Consider the following 14,504-nt stretch of genomic DNA (forward strand, 5'->3'; position numbering starts at 1 on the left):
TCATGGTTGTACTATGTTCTATTCATGTTATTACTATGTTCTATTCATGTTATTACTATGTTCTATTCATGTTTTACTATGTTCTATTCATGTTATTACTATGTTCTATTCATGTTATTACTATGTTCTATTCATGTTATTACTATGTTCTATTCATGTTTCTACTATGTTCTATTCATGTTATTACAATGTTCTATTCATGTTATTAGAATGTTCTATTCATGTTATTACTATGTTCTATTCATGTTTCTACTATGTTCTAATCATGTTATTACTATGTTCTATTCATGTTATTACTATGTTCTATTCATGTTATTACTATGTTCTATTCATGTTTCTACTATGTTCTATTCATGTTATTACTATGTTCTATTCATGTTATTACTATGTTCTATTCATGTTATTACTATGTTCTATTCATGTTATTACTATGTTCTATTCATGTTATTACTATGTTCTATTCATGTTATTACTATGTTCTATTCATGTTTCTACTATGTTCTATTCATGTTTCTTCTATGTTCTAATCATGTTATTACTATGTTCTATTCATGTTATTACTATGTTCTATTCATGTTATTACTATGTTCTATTCATGTTATTACTATGTTCTATTCATGTTATTACTATGTTCTATTCATGTTATTACTATGTTCTATTCATGTTATTACTATGTTCTATTCATGTTATTACTATGTTCTATTCATGTTATTACTATGTTCTATTCATGTTTTACTATGTTCTATTCATGTTATTACTATGTTCTATTCATGTTATTACTATGTTCTAATCATGTTATTACTATGTTCTAATCATGTTATTACTATGTTCTATTCATGTTATTACTATGTTCTAATAATGTTATTACTATGTTCTGTTCATGTTATTACTATGTTCTATTCATGTTTCTACTATGTTCTATTCATGTTATTACTATGTTCTAATCATGTTATTACTATGTTCTGTTCATGTTATTACTATGTTCTATTCATGTTTCTACTATGTTCTATTCATGTTATTACTATGTTCTGTTCATGTTATTACTATGTTCTATTCATGTTTCTACTATGTTCTATTCATGTAATTACAATGTTCTATTCATGTTATTAGAATGTTCTATTCATGTTATTACTATGTTCTATTCATGTTATTAGAATGTTCTATTCATGTTTCTACTATGTTCTATTCATGTTTCTTCTATGTTCTAATCATGTTATTACTATGTTCTAATCATGTTATTACTATGTTCTATTTGTGTTTCTACTATGTTCTATTTCTGTTTCTACTATGTTCTAATCATGTTTGTTCTAAGTTCTATTCATGTTTCTACAGCTGTATGAGATCTTTACCTTCCTGGGAGAGATGGGTGGCATTGTGCAGGTCCATGCTGAGAATGGAGAGATCATCGCTGAGGTAACCCACCTGTCACAGCAACCACCCACCCCCTCCTCTCTCCTCCCTAGTTTAACCTTTGACCTTTATCACAGTGCAGCCCCATACATTGTCATACATTGTACTGTTCCCCCAGACTAAACTGACTCCCATGTAGACTCTGTCAGAAGGAAAGGGTGAGTGGTGAGAGTGGCTATTGCAGGAGTCACACTGACAGTAATGTGTGGATGCAGTTTATGTTTGTCTGTGTTATGACTGTAGGGTCCTGGGAGGGAGCTGGGTGGGCCTTAATAGCTGGTCTGGACTCCCTCAGAGACTTAGGGTGTCTGGGATCTGTCTGGCAGGACAGTAAAGAGGCTTCCTTGCTGTCTGGGCCACAGCTTTTAACCCACAACATAGTATCATGTCCCACTGATACCCCAAAGCTGTCCAGGGTGAATATGAGGGTGAATATGAGGGTGAATATGAGGGTGAATGTGAGGGTGAATATGAGGGTGAATGTGAGGGTGAATGTGAGGGTTGATATGAGGGTGAATATGAGGGTGAATAGCACTAACTAAACCTCTACATCAGCCCTATAACAGTTAACCACTCATCACTCTCTCCCAGCCCGGGCATCTCTCAATGCAGTGTGTTATTGATGCAGGGTTCAATACTTTCTGCCATCTTTCTTTTTGGGGTGCTGGTGTGTGTTTATGTGTGTGTGTGTGTGTGTCAGAGTTGGGGGTGAATTAGTGTGAACATGGTCCCTCTGTCTGTCTGTCTGTCTGTTTGTCACAGGAGCAGGCACGCATGCTGGAGATGGGCATCACTGGACCAGAGGGACACGTGTTGAGCAGGCCAGAGGAGGTGAGGCTCTCTACATAATAAGGTTGTGTTTGTCTCTCTCTCTCTCTCTCTCTCTCTCTCTGTGGGTTTGTGCGTGTGTCTCTCTGAGTGTGTGTGGGTCTGTCTCTCTCTCTCTCTCTTACTCTCTCTCTCTGTGTGTGTGTTTGTGCGTGTGTATCTCTCTGTATGTGTGTCTCAGCTGAATTTTGCGGTTGGGGTGCCCGGGACGCCCCCGGGTGGGGTGCTCGGGACGGGCCCTGGTGGGTTGCTCGGGACGGGCCCTGGTGGGTTGCTCGGGACGCCCAGCTGGGTTGCTCGGGACGGGCCCTGGTGGGTTGCTCGGGACGCCCGGGTGGGGTGCTCGGGACGCCCGGGTGGGGTGCTCGGGTTGTATTGTATGGCAGTCATGGACTAAATCAAGTTCAAGTGCACCGCTCTCTGTCTAGTAGTTATTTACTAGATATGCATAGCCATAAGTCACAGCCATACGTCACAGCCATAAGTCACAGCCATAGCCATAAGTCACAGCCATAGCCATAAGTCACAGCCATAAGTCACAGCCATAGTCATAAGTCACAGCCATACGTCACAGCCATAGCCATAAGTCACAGCCATAAGTCACAGCCATAAGCCATAGCCATAAGTCACAGCCATAAGTCATAGCCATAAGTCACAGCCATAAGTCACAGCCATAAGTCACAGCCATAAGTCACAGCCATAGCCATAAGCCACAGTCATAAGTCACAGCCATAAGTCACAGCCATAGCCATAAGTCATAGCCATAAGTCACAGCCATAAGTCACAGCCATAAGTCATAGCCATAAGTCACAGCCATAAATCACAGCCATAAGTCACAGCCATAGCCATAAGTCACAGCCATAAGTCACAGCCATAGCCATAAGTCACAGCCATAAGTCACAGCCATAAGTCACAGCCATAGCCATAAGTCACAGCCATAAGTCACAGCCATAAGTCATAGCCATAAGTCACAGCCATAAGTCACAGCCATAAGTCACAGCCATAAGTCACAGCCATAAGCCATAGCCATAAGTCACAGCCATAAGTCACAGCCATAAGCCATAGCCATAAGTCACAGCCATAAGTCACAGCCATAAGCCATAGCCATAAGTCACAGCCATAAGTCACAGCCATAAGCATAAGTCACAGCCACAAGTCACAGCCATAAGTCATAGCCATAAGTCATAGTCATAAGTTGGGGAGGCAGGGTAGCCTAGTGGTTAGAGCGTTGGACTAGTAACTAAAAGGTCGCAAGCTCGAATCCCTGAGCTGACAAGGTAGAAATCTGTTGTTCTGCCCCTGAACAGGCAGTTAACCCAGTGTTCCTAGGCTGTCATTGTAAATAAGAATTTGTTCTTAACTGACTTGCCTAGTTAAATAAAGGTACAATAAATAAAAAGCCATAACCTTACCAAGAGTACACGACAGGATATTACAGTGGTGATGTGAACCTAGTGAGGTATAAATACTTTTTCTCAGTTTAACCAACTACCAACGTCTTGGCTAACCAGCTAGCCTAGCATCATCATGGCGCTCATTGGACACGTCTGTTGATATAAAGGAGGATTTTGATGAGTGACTGGCACTCTGGATGACTAATGATATTGCAGAGGAAAGTCAGTCATTGGTAGCAGGGCCTATGGATTGTTGAAAAGCTTGGTAGCCCCTAACAAACCGAGCGATAAAGACTGAGGTTAGGTTAGACTGATGATGAGGTTACCGAGGCACTGAGTACTCACTGTAGGCCGCAGCCTTTGATCATAGCAGAAAGATTATGTTTATACCTACGTGGTCAGAATGAGTGGGAAAGCATTGCTGTTTATGTCCCCCTTTTGCAAAAGTGGGAGGGAGAAATGGGCACTGAGCGAAAATGCTACTGTTGTGTAGAGAAACACAATTCTCAGGACTGTAGATACGAGTGCTCAGAACTAGGACTCGTAGCGCAAGTGTGCAGGAAAGCTAAAAATAGCAACGAAGCAAAGATAATCACAGAAAGCAATGAGACAGGATTGTTTTCAGTGTTCAGAGCGACTGACACTACTCAAGGAATTGTTCTTGAAGTGAAACTGAACAACACACCAGTTGAAATGCAAGTAGACACAGGAACTACAGTCACCATCATCTCAGAGAGCATGTAAGCTTTATCACACATCCCACTGCAGAAAACACAAATGCAATACCACTGCTCAGCAGACTCACAGTACCAGTGCAGTACAAGATGCAATGCTCAAAGCTACCACTAGTGGTCGCCAAAGGCAACAAGTGAGCAGTACCAGGGAGAAATGGGTTAAACACATCCGGTTAGACTGGGAGAGCATTTTCCAAGTGAATGACGAAAAAAACACTGTTCCTCAACAAAGTGTTGGAGAAACACAATCAGGTTTTCAAAGAGGGTTTAGGCCTGATCTAGGAGTTCAAAATGGACATCAAGATGAAACCAAAGGCCAACCCAAAGTTTCACAAGCCACGCCCTGTTCCTTACGCCTTTACGAGAAAAGGTGGAAAAAGAACTGACAAGACTGGAGAGGGAGAACATAATCACCAAGTTACATCATGGAGTACCTAGGCCACAGAAAAGAAACTCACAGCCATTGTGGAGGCTGCATGCCTTAAAATGATCACATAACTCAGATATCTTCTAGCCCTGTTGAACTACTATGGCTGTTTCCTGGCAAACAAGTCTACTGTACTGATGCCCCTCCACGAGCTGCTACAAACAGTGGCAATGGAAAAAACAGAACAAAGATGTCTTCCACAAAAGTAAGCGGATGTTACTGGACAGTCAGTGTTTGGTGCACTACGACACCAAGAGACCCTTACGCTTGTGATGCCTCGTTGTAAGGGGTTGGAGCAGTGATTTCACAAGTTTTTGAGAACGGGGACTAAAGACCCATAGCATTTGCCTCCCGAACCCTCAGTTCCAGTAAGAAAAACTAGCAGCAGATAGAGAAATAAGGGTTGGCTCTGATCTCTGGAGTTAAGAAATTTCACAAGTATCTTTATGGCCGCAGATTTACTTTTTATTTCCAGATCACAAACCACTCCTGTCCATCTTCGGACCGAAGACAGCCTACTCTGTCAACCTCAAGAATGCCACCATTCTATCAGCCTACCGTTATGACATCGAATACCACTGCTCAGCCGATCACTTAAGTGCTGACGCATTATCCTGGCTACCACTGGACGGAACAGAGGCACCGGAAACGGCTGGTAATGTCTTCTACTTTGCAGCGTGGGACGACATACCACTTCAAGCCACAGACATTGCCATGGGGACAAAGAGAGACACCGTGTTGTTCAAAGTGTTGGACTTCACACTGCATGGCTGGCCGAGCTATGTAGAAAGATAGGAGCTATAGGGATACTTCACCAGAAGACTGCAGCTATCAACTGACAAAGGCTGTCTACTCTGTGCAGAGTAATCATACCCACAGAAAAGCGAGGTTACTCAACGACCTGCATGAGGGGCATCCTGGAATGTGCCGCATGAAGGCCCTGGCACAAAACCATGTGTGGTGGCCAGGGCTAGCTAAAGACCTTGAAAACAATGTAAACAATGTGACATTTGTATGTCAGTGAGGAACCTGCCAAACCCTGCAACGCTACACTGATGGAAATTGCCAGGTCGAGTGTGGCAGTTTTTACACATTGGAATTTGCAGAGGAGGATCAACTTAATTTCCTTGTGCTGATTGACAGCCATTCAAAATGGATTGAAGTGGAGATACCTTGTCAAATGCATTCAACTGAAATGTGTCTTCCGCATTTAACCCAACCCCTCTGATTCAAAGAGGTGCGGGGGCCTGCCATAATCAACATCCACGTCTTTGGCACCCAGGGAACAGTGGGTAAACTGCCTTACTCAGGGTCAGAATGACAGCTTTTTACCTTGTCAGCTCTGGGATTTAATCCAGCAACCTTTCATTCACTGGCCCAACGCTCTAACCACTAGGCTACCTGGCAGTAGTAGACATTGCCAGTCCAGGGTTAGTTTAATCAGTTCAGAGACTAATTGATTGTTCTGTCTGTCTTCTTCTGCCTGTCTCTGTCTGCGCGTGTGTGTGTGTCGCTGTCTATCTGTCGATTCCCCCCCCATCTAGCTGGAGGCAGAGGCTGTGTTCCGTGCCATCACCATTGCCAGCCAGACCAACTGTCCCCTGTATGTGACCAGGGTCATGAGCAAGAGTGCTGCCGACATCATCTCACAGGCCAGGAAAAAAGGTACAAGGGTTTCCAGTGTGGCTGTGATTATGCTTTAATTACTGTATCAAGAAGGAAGCTAACTTAGATATTCGTTAGTCACAATGAATGCATAGAAAGAAGATAATCTACCTTTCATATCAGAACACGAGAGCTATGTCCTTACCCCGGGTGATAAGTTAGACATTCATCTCAAAACGGGCCTTACCAGCATGTCCCTTGGAGGTAGTTGTCCTCACCTCTTAGTGCAACTTCACTGCTGCCTCCTAAACTCTTTTGTTCTGTAAGAGGATTGGAATGCACCCATGTCCTTATGTGCTGATCCTAGTGTCTTGGTTCACACTCTAGATTTACACTATACGTCTGGTCTGGTAGACACACCGGATACAAGAAGGCCCATTTTGAGATGAATCCCTGACTTATCACCCGGGGCTCACCGTAGCAAACTGTCAGAAAACCTGTCTCTGCCATTCATCAGGAGCCCACGGCGGAGCAGGGAGAGAGAGTAGGCCTCTTGTACGTGATGGAGAGAAAGATATACACTTTCTGAACTGAGAAGAAAAAGAGAGGAAGGGAAAGATGCATGTCCTCATGTAGGAAGCATGTCAGGGTCACTCGGTGCTCCCAAGAGGCCTTGTTTTCATCACTGGCTGGCCCCGTTCCTCAACGCTGACATCCGATTCGTCATGTCAAAGCCCAGAGAGGGAAAGAGACTTGCAAATAGCAACAGGAAAGTTAAACATGAGGCAAGGTTAAGAGACCATCCGATCTTTCCTACAAACTGCTTTAGCTGGATCACCTGACCTCTTAGTTCCGTTAGATTCTCCCTTTAGTTCTTATGTTTCAAGCTTTATTTGTCACAAGTAGAGTGAAATGCTTAACTTGCAAGCCCTTCCCAACAGTGCAATATTCAATATCAAAATAGTATTTTTTTTTTAAACCCGGGAGAAATAAGAAAGGAAGAAAAAACCTGGAGAATGTAAGCTATACATGTTTACAGGGTCAGTGCCAGTACCAAATAAAAAATGTGCAAGGATACTGGACATTGTACATTTGCTACTGGCACTGACCTGGGATAAACCTAGCAAGTTAACGAGTGAGTACATTTTTAGGAGCATAAGGTGAGTTGATTTAATGTAGTCTCACCCTGGGTGATAACATATTTTTCCCAGGTAACGTTGTGTTCGGCGAGCCAATCACGGCCAGCCTTGGAACTGACGGGACACACTATTGGAGCAAGAACTGGGCCAAGGCTGCCTCCTTTGTGACATCACCCCCACTCAGCCCAGACCCCACCACCCCAGACTACCTGAACACATTACTGGCCAGGTAAAGAGCGCCCCCTGTTGACTGTATGACACTCCACTGACCTATCATGTCCTCGCTGCGTCAAACATGTTAGACTGATAGGGTTCTGGAGGCGCTTCTAACCTCATGATGGATTTATTATTTCAACCTTTATTTTGACAGGGAGTCATGCTGAGACCAAGGTCTCTTTTATAGATCAATACACATCAATATACACTATACACATCAGTATACACATCAGTATACACATCAATATACACTATACACATCAGTATACACTATACACATCAATATACACTATACACATCAGTATACACTATACACATCAGTATACACTATACACATCAATATACACTATACACATCAGTATACACATCAGTATACACATCAATATACACTATACAAATCAATATACACTATACACATCAGTATACACTATACACATCAGTATACACTATACACATCAGTATACACTATACACATCAGTATACACTATACACATCAATATACACTATACACATCAATATGCACATCAGTATACACATCAATATACACATCACTATACACATCAGTATACACATCAAAATACACTATACACATCAGTATACACATCAATATACACTATACACATCAATATACACATCAATATACACTATACACATCAATATACACTTTACACATCAATATACACTATACACATCAGTATACACATCAATATACACTATACACATCAATATACACATCAATATACCGTATACACATCAATATACACATCGATATACACTGTACACATCACTATACACATCAATAGACATATCAATATACACTGTACACATCAATATACACATATGGTTGCACGAGTTGGTGTGTTTGTCTGCTAGGGAAGTTAGAGTGCTCTGTAAGAAAGGGAAGACAGGTATAACTTGTAAGAGGAGACCTTGGCACTTGACTCAGAGTAATCGATCTACTTTAGTCGCAGCTTTGCTGTGTTGTCTGAGCTATTCCAGCTGTATGTGAGCTTTTTCAGCTTTTCTGTATGGAATAAACATTTCCCAGTTTGACCTTAAGGCAGGGAGGGCTGAGCATCTGTAGGTTTTAGTTTTTTCCCTTAAATGAAGCCTAGACAACCAGGTGAGGGGAGTTCCTTACTAATTATAATTCATCAGTCATGTTCAAGGGAGGAGAAAAAACGCTCAGACACTCGGCCCTCCGTGGAATGAGTTTGACACGTGTGCCTTAAGGGATCGTAGATCACAGCTATGAAGTAAAGCAATTATTTCAGGTCTGAAGCAGTACCTGTGGAAGAGGTACTCTGGAAGAGTATTTAATAATTGAATCTGCTGCTGAAAGCCACTGTTGTGTGCGATGTACAACATACTGCATCTCAACACATTTCTTACTACTGTTCTAGCATGTTTCAGCTGCAAAGCCATTGCTAAGTTGTTACTCTCGCTCTCTCTCTCTCTCTCTCTCTTTTCTCTCTCGCTCTTTCTCACTCTTTTCGCTCTCTATCTCTCTCTCTATCTCTCTCCCTCTCCCTCTCCCTCCCCAGTGGTGACCTGAATGTGACTGGCAGTGCCCACTGCACCTTCAGCGTGGCCCAGAAGGCCATAGGGAAGGATGACTTCACTCAGATCCCTGAGGGTGTGAACGGAGTGGAGGAGAGGATGTCCCTCATCTGGGAGAAGGCTGTGGTGAGGATGGTTATGTCCAAAATGGCACTCCATTCCCTTTATAGTGCACTACTTTTGACATGGGCCCATATGGCTCTGGTCAAAAGTAGTGTACTATATAGGGAATAGGGTGCTATTTAGGATGCATTCTCCGAGTCGATATTCATGTCATAATAATGAATTCCCCTCAACCACGCCCACAAATTGGGGGAAAACAAACATTATTTTTTCCCATTTACCCCCAGTGTAAAAGAGACAACTTTGTTGACGATTTTTTGTTGTACTTAAATTGTGGGGACCTAGTGTCCAAGATGGTTACACGTAGTTATATGTGTGGAAACATTTCCTCACAGGTAAGACATTTAACTCGTTTAGTACAGTCCATTTGTTACTCCACTCACTACTTGTAACTGTATAGTCCGTTTGTTTGTGTTGTCGGTCTTGGCTAGCTTAATGTTCAGGTTGTTAGCTAGCTAGGACTGCTAGCATCGTCATGAAAAGGGGTGAGGGAAGCCCTACTACATTATGTTTTTCTAAGTAGTGAGAACACTTGGGAGCAGACAATGTTGAAAGTAATCTTTAGACATGTCGTACTTTTCTTATATATAGTTTTGTAATTGAGTAAAACAAGCAGACAACAAGAACATTATTTAAGAAAAGGTCAAGTTTTTGCTGTGAGTCAATGGGGTATATTTTGCTATGAGACAAGGTGGGCGGGGCCACAACATTCTATTTAATAACGACTGGGACTATCCTGTTTCTTTCTTTCATGTCCTTATTTTCTCAGCTTCGCTAGCCCTCACTAGCCCTCTCTTTACATTGCTCCCTCTGAACCCTCTTAGCTACTCTGAGTACTCCACTTCCTCCAGTTTATGCTGCACATTCTCCACAGTTCACTGCAGCTCCTCCTCTCTCCTCTTCCCTAATACATCCTGGTAGTGTGGTTTAGTGATATCTCTGGGTCTGTCCCCCCAGCCGTTCACCCTGCTTACAGAATAAAACAGTATAGATCTCTGTCTATCTCTGGGTCTGTCCCCCCAGCCGTTCACCCTGCTTACAGAATAAAACAGTATAGATCTCTGTCTATCTCTGGGTCTGTCCCCCCAGCCGTTCACCCTGCTTACAGAATAAAACAGTATAGATCTCTGTCTATCTCTGGGTCTGTCCCCCAGCCGTTCACCCTGCTTACAGAATAAAACAGTATAGATCTCTGTCTATCTCTGGGTCTGTCCCCCCAGCCGTTCACCCTGCTTACAGAATAAAACAGTATAGATCTCTGTCTATCTCTGGGTCTGTCCCCCCAGCCGTTCACCCTGCTTACAGAATAAAACAGTATAGATCTCTGTCTATCTCTGGGTCTGTCCCCCAGCCGTTCACCCTGCTTACAGAATAAAACAGTATAGATCTCTGTCTATCTCTGGGTCTGTCCCCCCAGCCGTTCACCCTGCTTACAGAATAAAACAGTATAGATCTCTGTCTATCTCTGGGTCTGTCCCCCCAGCCGTTCACCCTGCTTACAGAATAAAACAGTATAGATCTCTGTCTATCTCTGGGTCTGTCCCCCCAGCCGTTCACCCTGCTTACAGAATAAAACAGTATAGATCTCTGTCTATCTCTGGGTCTGTCCCCCCAGCCGTTCACCCTGCTTACAGAATAAAACAGTATAGATCTCTGTCTATCTCTGGGTCTGTCCCCCCAGCCGTTCACCCTGCTTACAGAATAAAACAGTATAGATCTCTGTCTATCTCTGGGTCTGTCCCCCCAGCCGTTCACCCTGCTTACAGAATAAAACAGTATAGATCTCTGTCTATCTCTGGGTCTGTCCCCCCAGCCGTTCACCCTGCTTACAGAATAAAACAGTATAGATCTCTGTCTATCTCTGGGTCTGTCCCCCCAGCCGTTCACCCTGCTTACAGAATAAAACAGTATAGATCTCTGTCTATCTCTGGGTCTGTCCCCCCAGCCGTTCACCCTGCTTACAGAATAAAACAGTGTGTATCTCTTTTTTTCTCCTAATTCTTGTTCTTGCTCTTGAACTCAGACTTGGGTTTGTATTTTCTTGACAGCTGTGTTATGAATGAAGAGTTGTGGTGCAGCTTTGCATCAGAATTATTCCCACTGGTCTGCCTTAAGACAAAAAACACATGGTCTCAGCTCTAGCATTGACTGTGTGTGTGTGTGTGCGTGCGTGCCTGCGTGCCTGCGTGTTCTTGCGCTTGACTACAAGAGTACCCCCATCCACCAGTCAGCTGAAAATGCGTCTTTGTTTAGCTAGCACTTCACCATTATAACATTTTGATAAGTCACCTTTTTTTCCTGCTCACTCAGACCACTGGCAAGATGGACGAGAACATGTTTGTTGCTGTGACGAGCACCAACGCCGCCAAGATCCTAAACCTGTACCCACGTAAGGGACGGATAGCTGTGGGCTCCGATGCTGACCTGGTCATTTGGGACTCAGATGCTGTCCGCACCATCACCGCCAAGACGCACAACTCGGTAAGAGGTCAAAGGCTAGGGGTGAATAAAGTTCCAGTGACCTTTCAGTTTCTCAGAAGGGAAATGATGTCCCTGTAGACTCCCTGCGCACAGGAGCCCAGAGCGTACACTACAGTGCAGGATTAAACAGAGGAAGTGTCAGCTCAGGAAATCAAGCCTTCTGCATTTCCTGCTGCAGGCGCAGAGAACGAGAGAGAGAGAGAGAGAGAGAGAGAGAGAGAGAGAGAGAGAGAGAAGCTGAATAGTACGATGAGGAGGTGTGGAAACACAGAGAGAGATATAGAACGACAAAGAGCTGGAAAAAGATTGGACAAGTTTTCAATGGCTTTTCCATACGTGGAAAAGATCCAACGAGACCCAAGGTTTTTACATAATGATGTCACCTTCTCGTTTCCTGCTTGTAGCCCCTCCAGACAACAAAACAAGCGCATAAGAACACAGAACATAAGAACAGGGGATCCTGTCCATGTTAATGATGGCTACAGTGATCTATTGGGCACAGTAGTTAAGTGCTTTACAACCTTCTATCTGTGTATCCCTCCCTCTGTAGTAAATACAAGTATCCCCTTATCTGAAATGTTTGATTTGGTTAGCTTTGTATATGTTGTTGCACATAGAACCCGGCCGTGACATCATACTTGGCAGAAGTGGAGCCTTATGTCCAGTCCAGAGGAGGCTGGTGGGAGGAGCTATAGGAGGACTGGCTCATGGTAATGGCTGGAATGGAATCAATGGAATGGACTTAAATATGTGGTTTCCATATGTTTGCTGTACCATTCCATTAATTCCATTCCAGTATTTACAATGAGCCCGTCTTCTTATAGCTCTTCCCACCAGCCTCCTCTGGTCCTGTCCTGGCCTGAATCTGGAAAAACAGCAGGGCCGTGTGCATAGGAACACACAGACCATAGAAGAGAGGGGGCAACAGATTGCAAAAAAATATGTAGAGAGAGACAGAATGATAGACGGAATAAGAGTTTAGTTAAGACAATAAGAGTTTAGACGGAATAAGAGTTTAGTGGCAGGAGAATAGAGAGAGGGGGAATGGATCAGAGACGACCAGCGAGAGTGAAAGAGAGTAGAAAGAAAGTGGGAGAGAGAGAGAGGGCTAGAGAAAGAGAAAGGTAAAGTGGTAGAGAGGGAGAGAGTGCTAGAGAAAGTGGTAGAGAGAGAGAGAGAGCTAGAGGAAGAAAATGTGTTAGAGATGAGACAGTGCAAGAGAAAGAGGAAGTGCTAGAGAGAGAGAGAGAGAAGGAGAGACAGTGAAAGAGGAAGAGGAAATGCTAGAGAGAGAGAGAGAGAAGGAGAGACAGTGAAAGAGAAAGAGGAAGTGCTAGAGAGAGAGAGAGAAGGAGAGACAGTGAAAGAGGAAGAGGAAGTGCTAGAGAGAGAGAGAAGGAGAGACAGTGAAAGAGGAAGAGGAAGTGCTAGAGAGAGAGAGAGAAGGAGAGACAGTGAAAGAGGAAGAGGAAGTGCTAGAGAGAGAGAGAGAGAAGGAGAGAGTGCAAGAGAAAGAGGAAGTGCTAGAGAGAGAGAGAGAAGGAGAGACAGTGCAAGAGAAAGAGGAAGTGCTAGAGAGAGAGAGAGAGAAGGAGAGACAGTGCAAGAGAAAGAGGAAGTGCCAGAGAGAGAGAGAGAAGGAGAGACAGTGAAAGAGGAAGAGGAAGTGCTAGAGAGAGAGAGAAGGAGAGACAGTGAAAGAGGAAGAGGAAGTGCTAGAGAGAGAGAGAAGGAGAGACAGTGAAAGAGGAAGAGGAAGTGCTAGAGAGAGAGAGAGAAGGAGAGACAGTGAAAGAGGAAGAGGAAGTGCTAGAGAGAGAGAGAGAGAAGGAGAGACAGTGAAAGAGGAAGAGGAAGTGCTAGAGAGAGAGAGAGAAGGAGAGACAGTGAAAGAGGAAGAGGAAGTGCTAGAGAGAGAGAGAGAGAGAGAGAAGGAGAGACAGTGCAAGAGAAAGAGGAAGTGCTAGAGAGAGAGAAGGAGAGACAGTGCTAGAAAAAGAGGGAGAGAAAGTGCTAAAGAGAGAGAGAGAAGGAGAGAGAGTGATGCTTGGAGTCATTAGCCCCAGCTGTGCGATGGCAGCTGTTTGTCTTTAAATGCCAAATGGAGGCGTATGAGAAACAGGCCGACTGGATGATGTGGAGGAGGTGGAGAAGGAGTGTTATTTATCTCTCTTCTCCCACACATGTTGTTAATTAAGGCAGAACCATGGTCTCATCTCTACAGAGACGGCCTGCCTGCCTACCAAGCCGCCCGCCAACCCGCCTCCCCTTTCCCTCTGTCCCCACAGCCAAACTGGGCCTGTGTGTCCCATGACTCTACTTAGCTCTCCCTCAATAAGCTCTATGTCTCACTACAACACATAGAATGGCCTCTCATCAGACCAGTTTTAAGAGCAATATGTCCAAATCTGATTTACTTTAGTGGAATTAGCCGGCTCTTCATCTGAATTAGTGTGTCAGCTCATAATGTAAATCACAGACAGTCTTTGGTACGTGAGGTCATGTGTTTCAGAGACCCTTTACTGTTTCTTTTTTCCATACTTGACCTTCTGAGTCCACAAAGACACACCCATGTAAACTCTCCGGC

The 14,504-nt window shown here is 43.7% G+C and overlaps 1 protein-coding gene across 4 annotated transcripts in view; it reads left to right on the forward strand.

Annotated features, from left to right (window-relative positions):
• Positions 1-14,504, forward strand: part of dpysl3 (dihydropyrimidinase like 3) — a 48,271-nt gene that overhangs the window by 25,209 nt on the left and 8,558 nt on the right. For all 4 annotated transcript variants that reach the window (XM_014197984.2, XM_045716214.1, XM_045716215.1 and 1 more), the window contains 6 exon segments: positions 1,333-1,413; positions 2,173-2,241; positions 6,338-6,458; positions 7,610-7,766; positions 9,298-9,439; positions 11,747-11,917. In XM_014197984.2, coding sequence (XP_014053459.1) covers positions 1,333-1,413; positions 2,173-2,241; positions 6,338-6,458; positions 7,610-7,766; positions 9,298-9,439; positions 11,747-11,917 — 741 coding nt within the window.

The sequence above is a fragment of the Salmo salar genome, chromosome ssa04 (assembly GCF_905237065.1).
Source record: "Salmo salar chromosome ssa04, Ssal_v3.1, whole genome shotgun sequence".
NCBI lineage: Eukaryota > Metazoa > Chordata > Actinopteri > Salmoniformes > Salmonidae > Salmo > Salmo salar.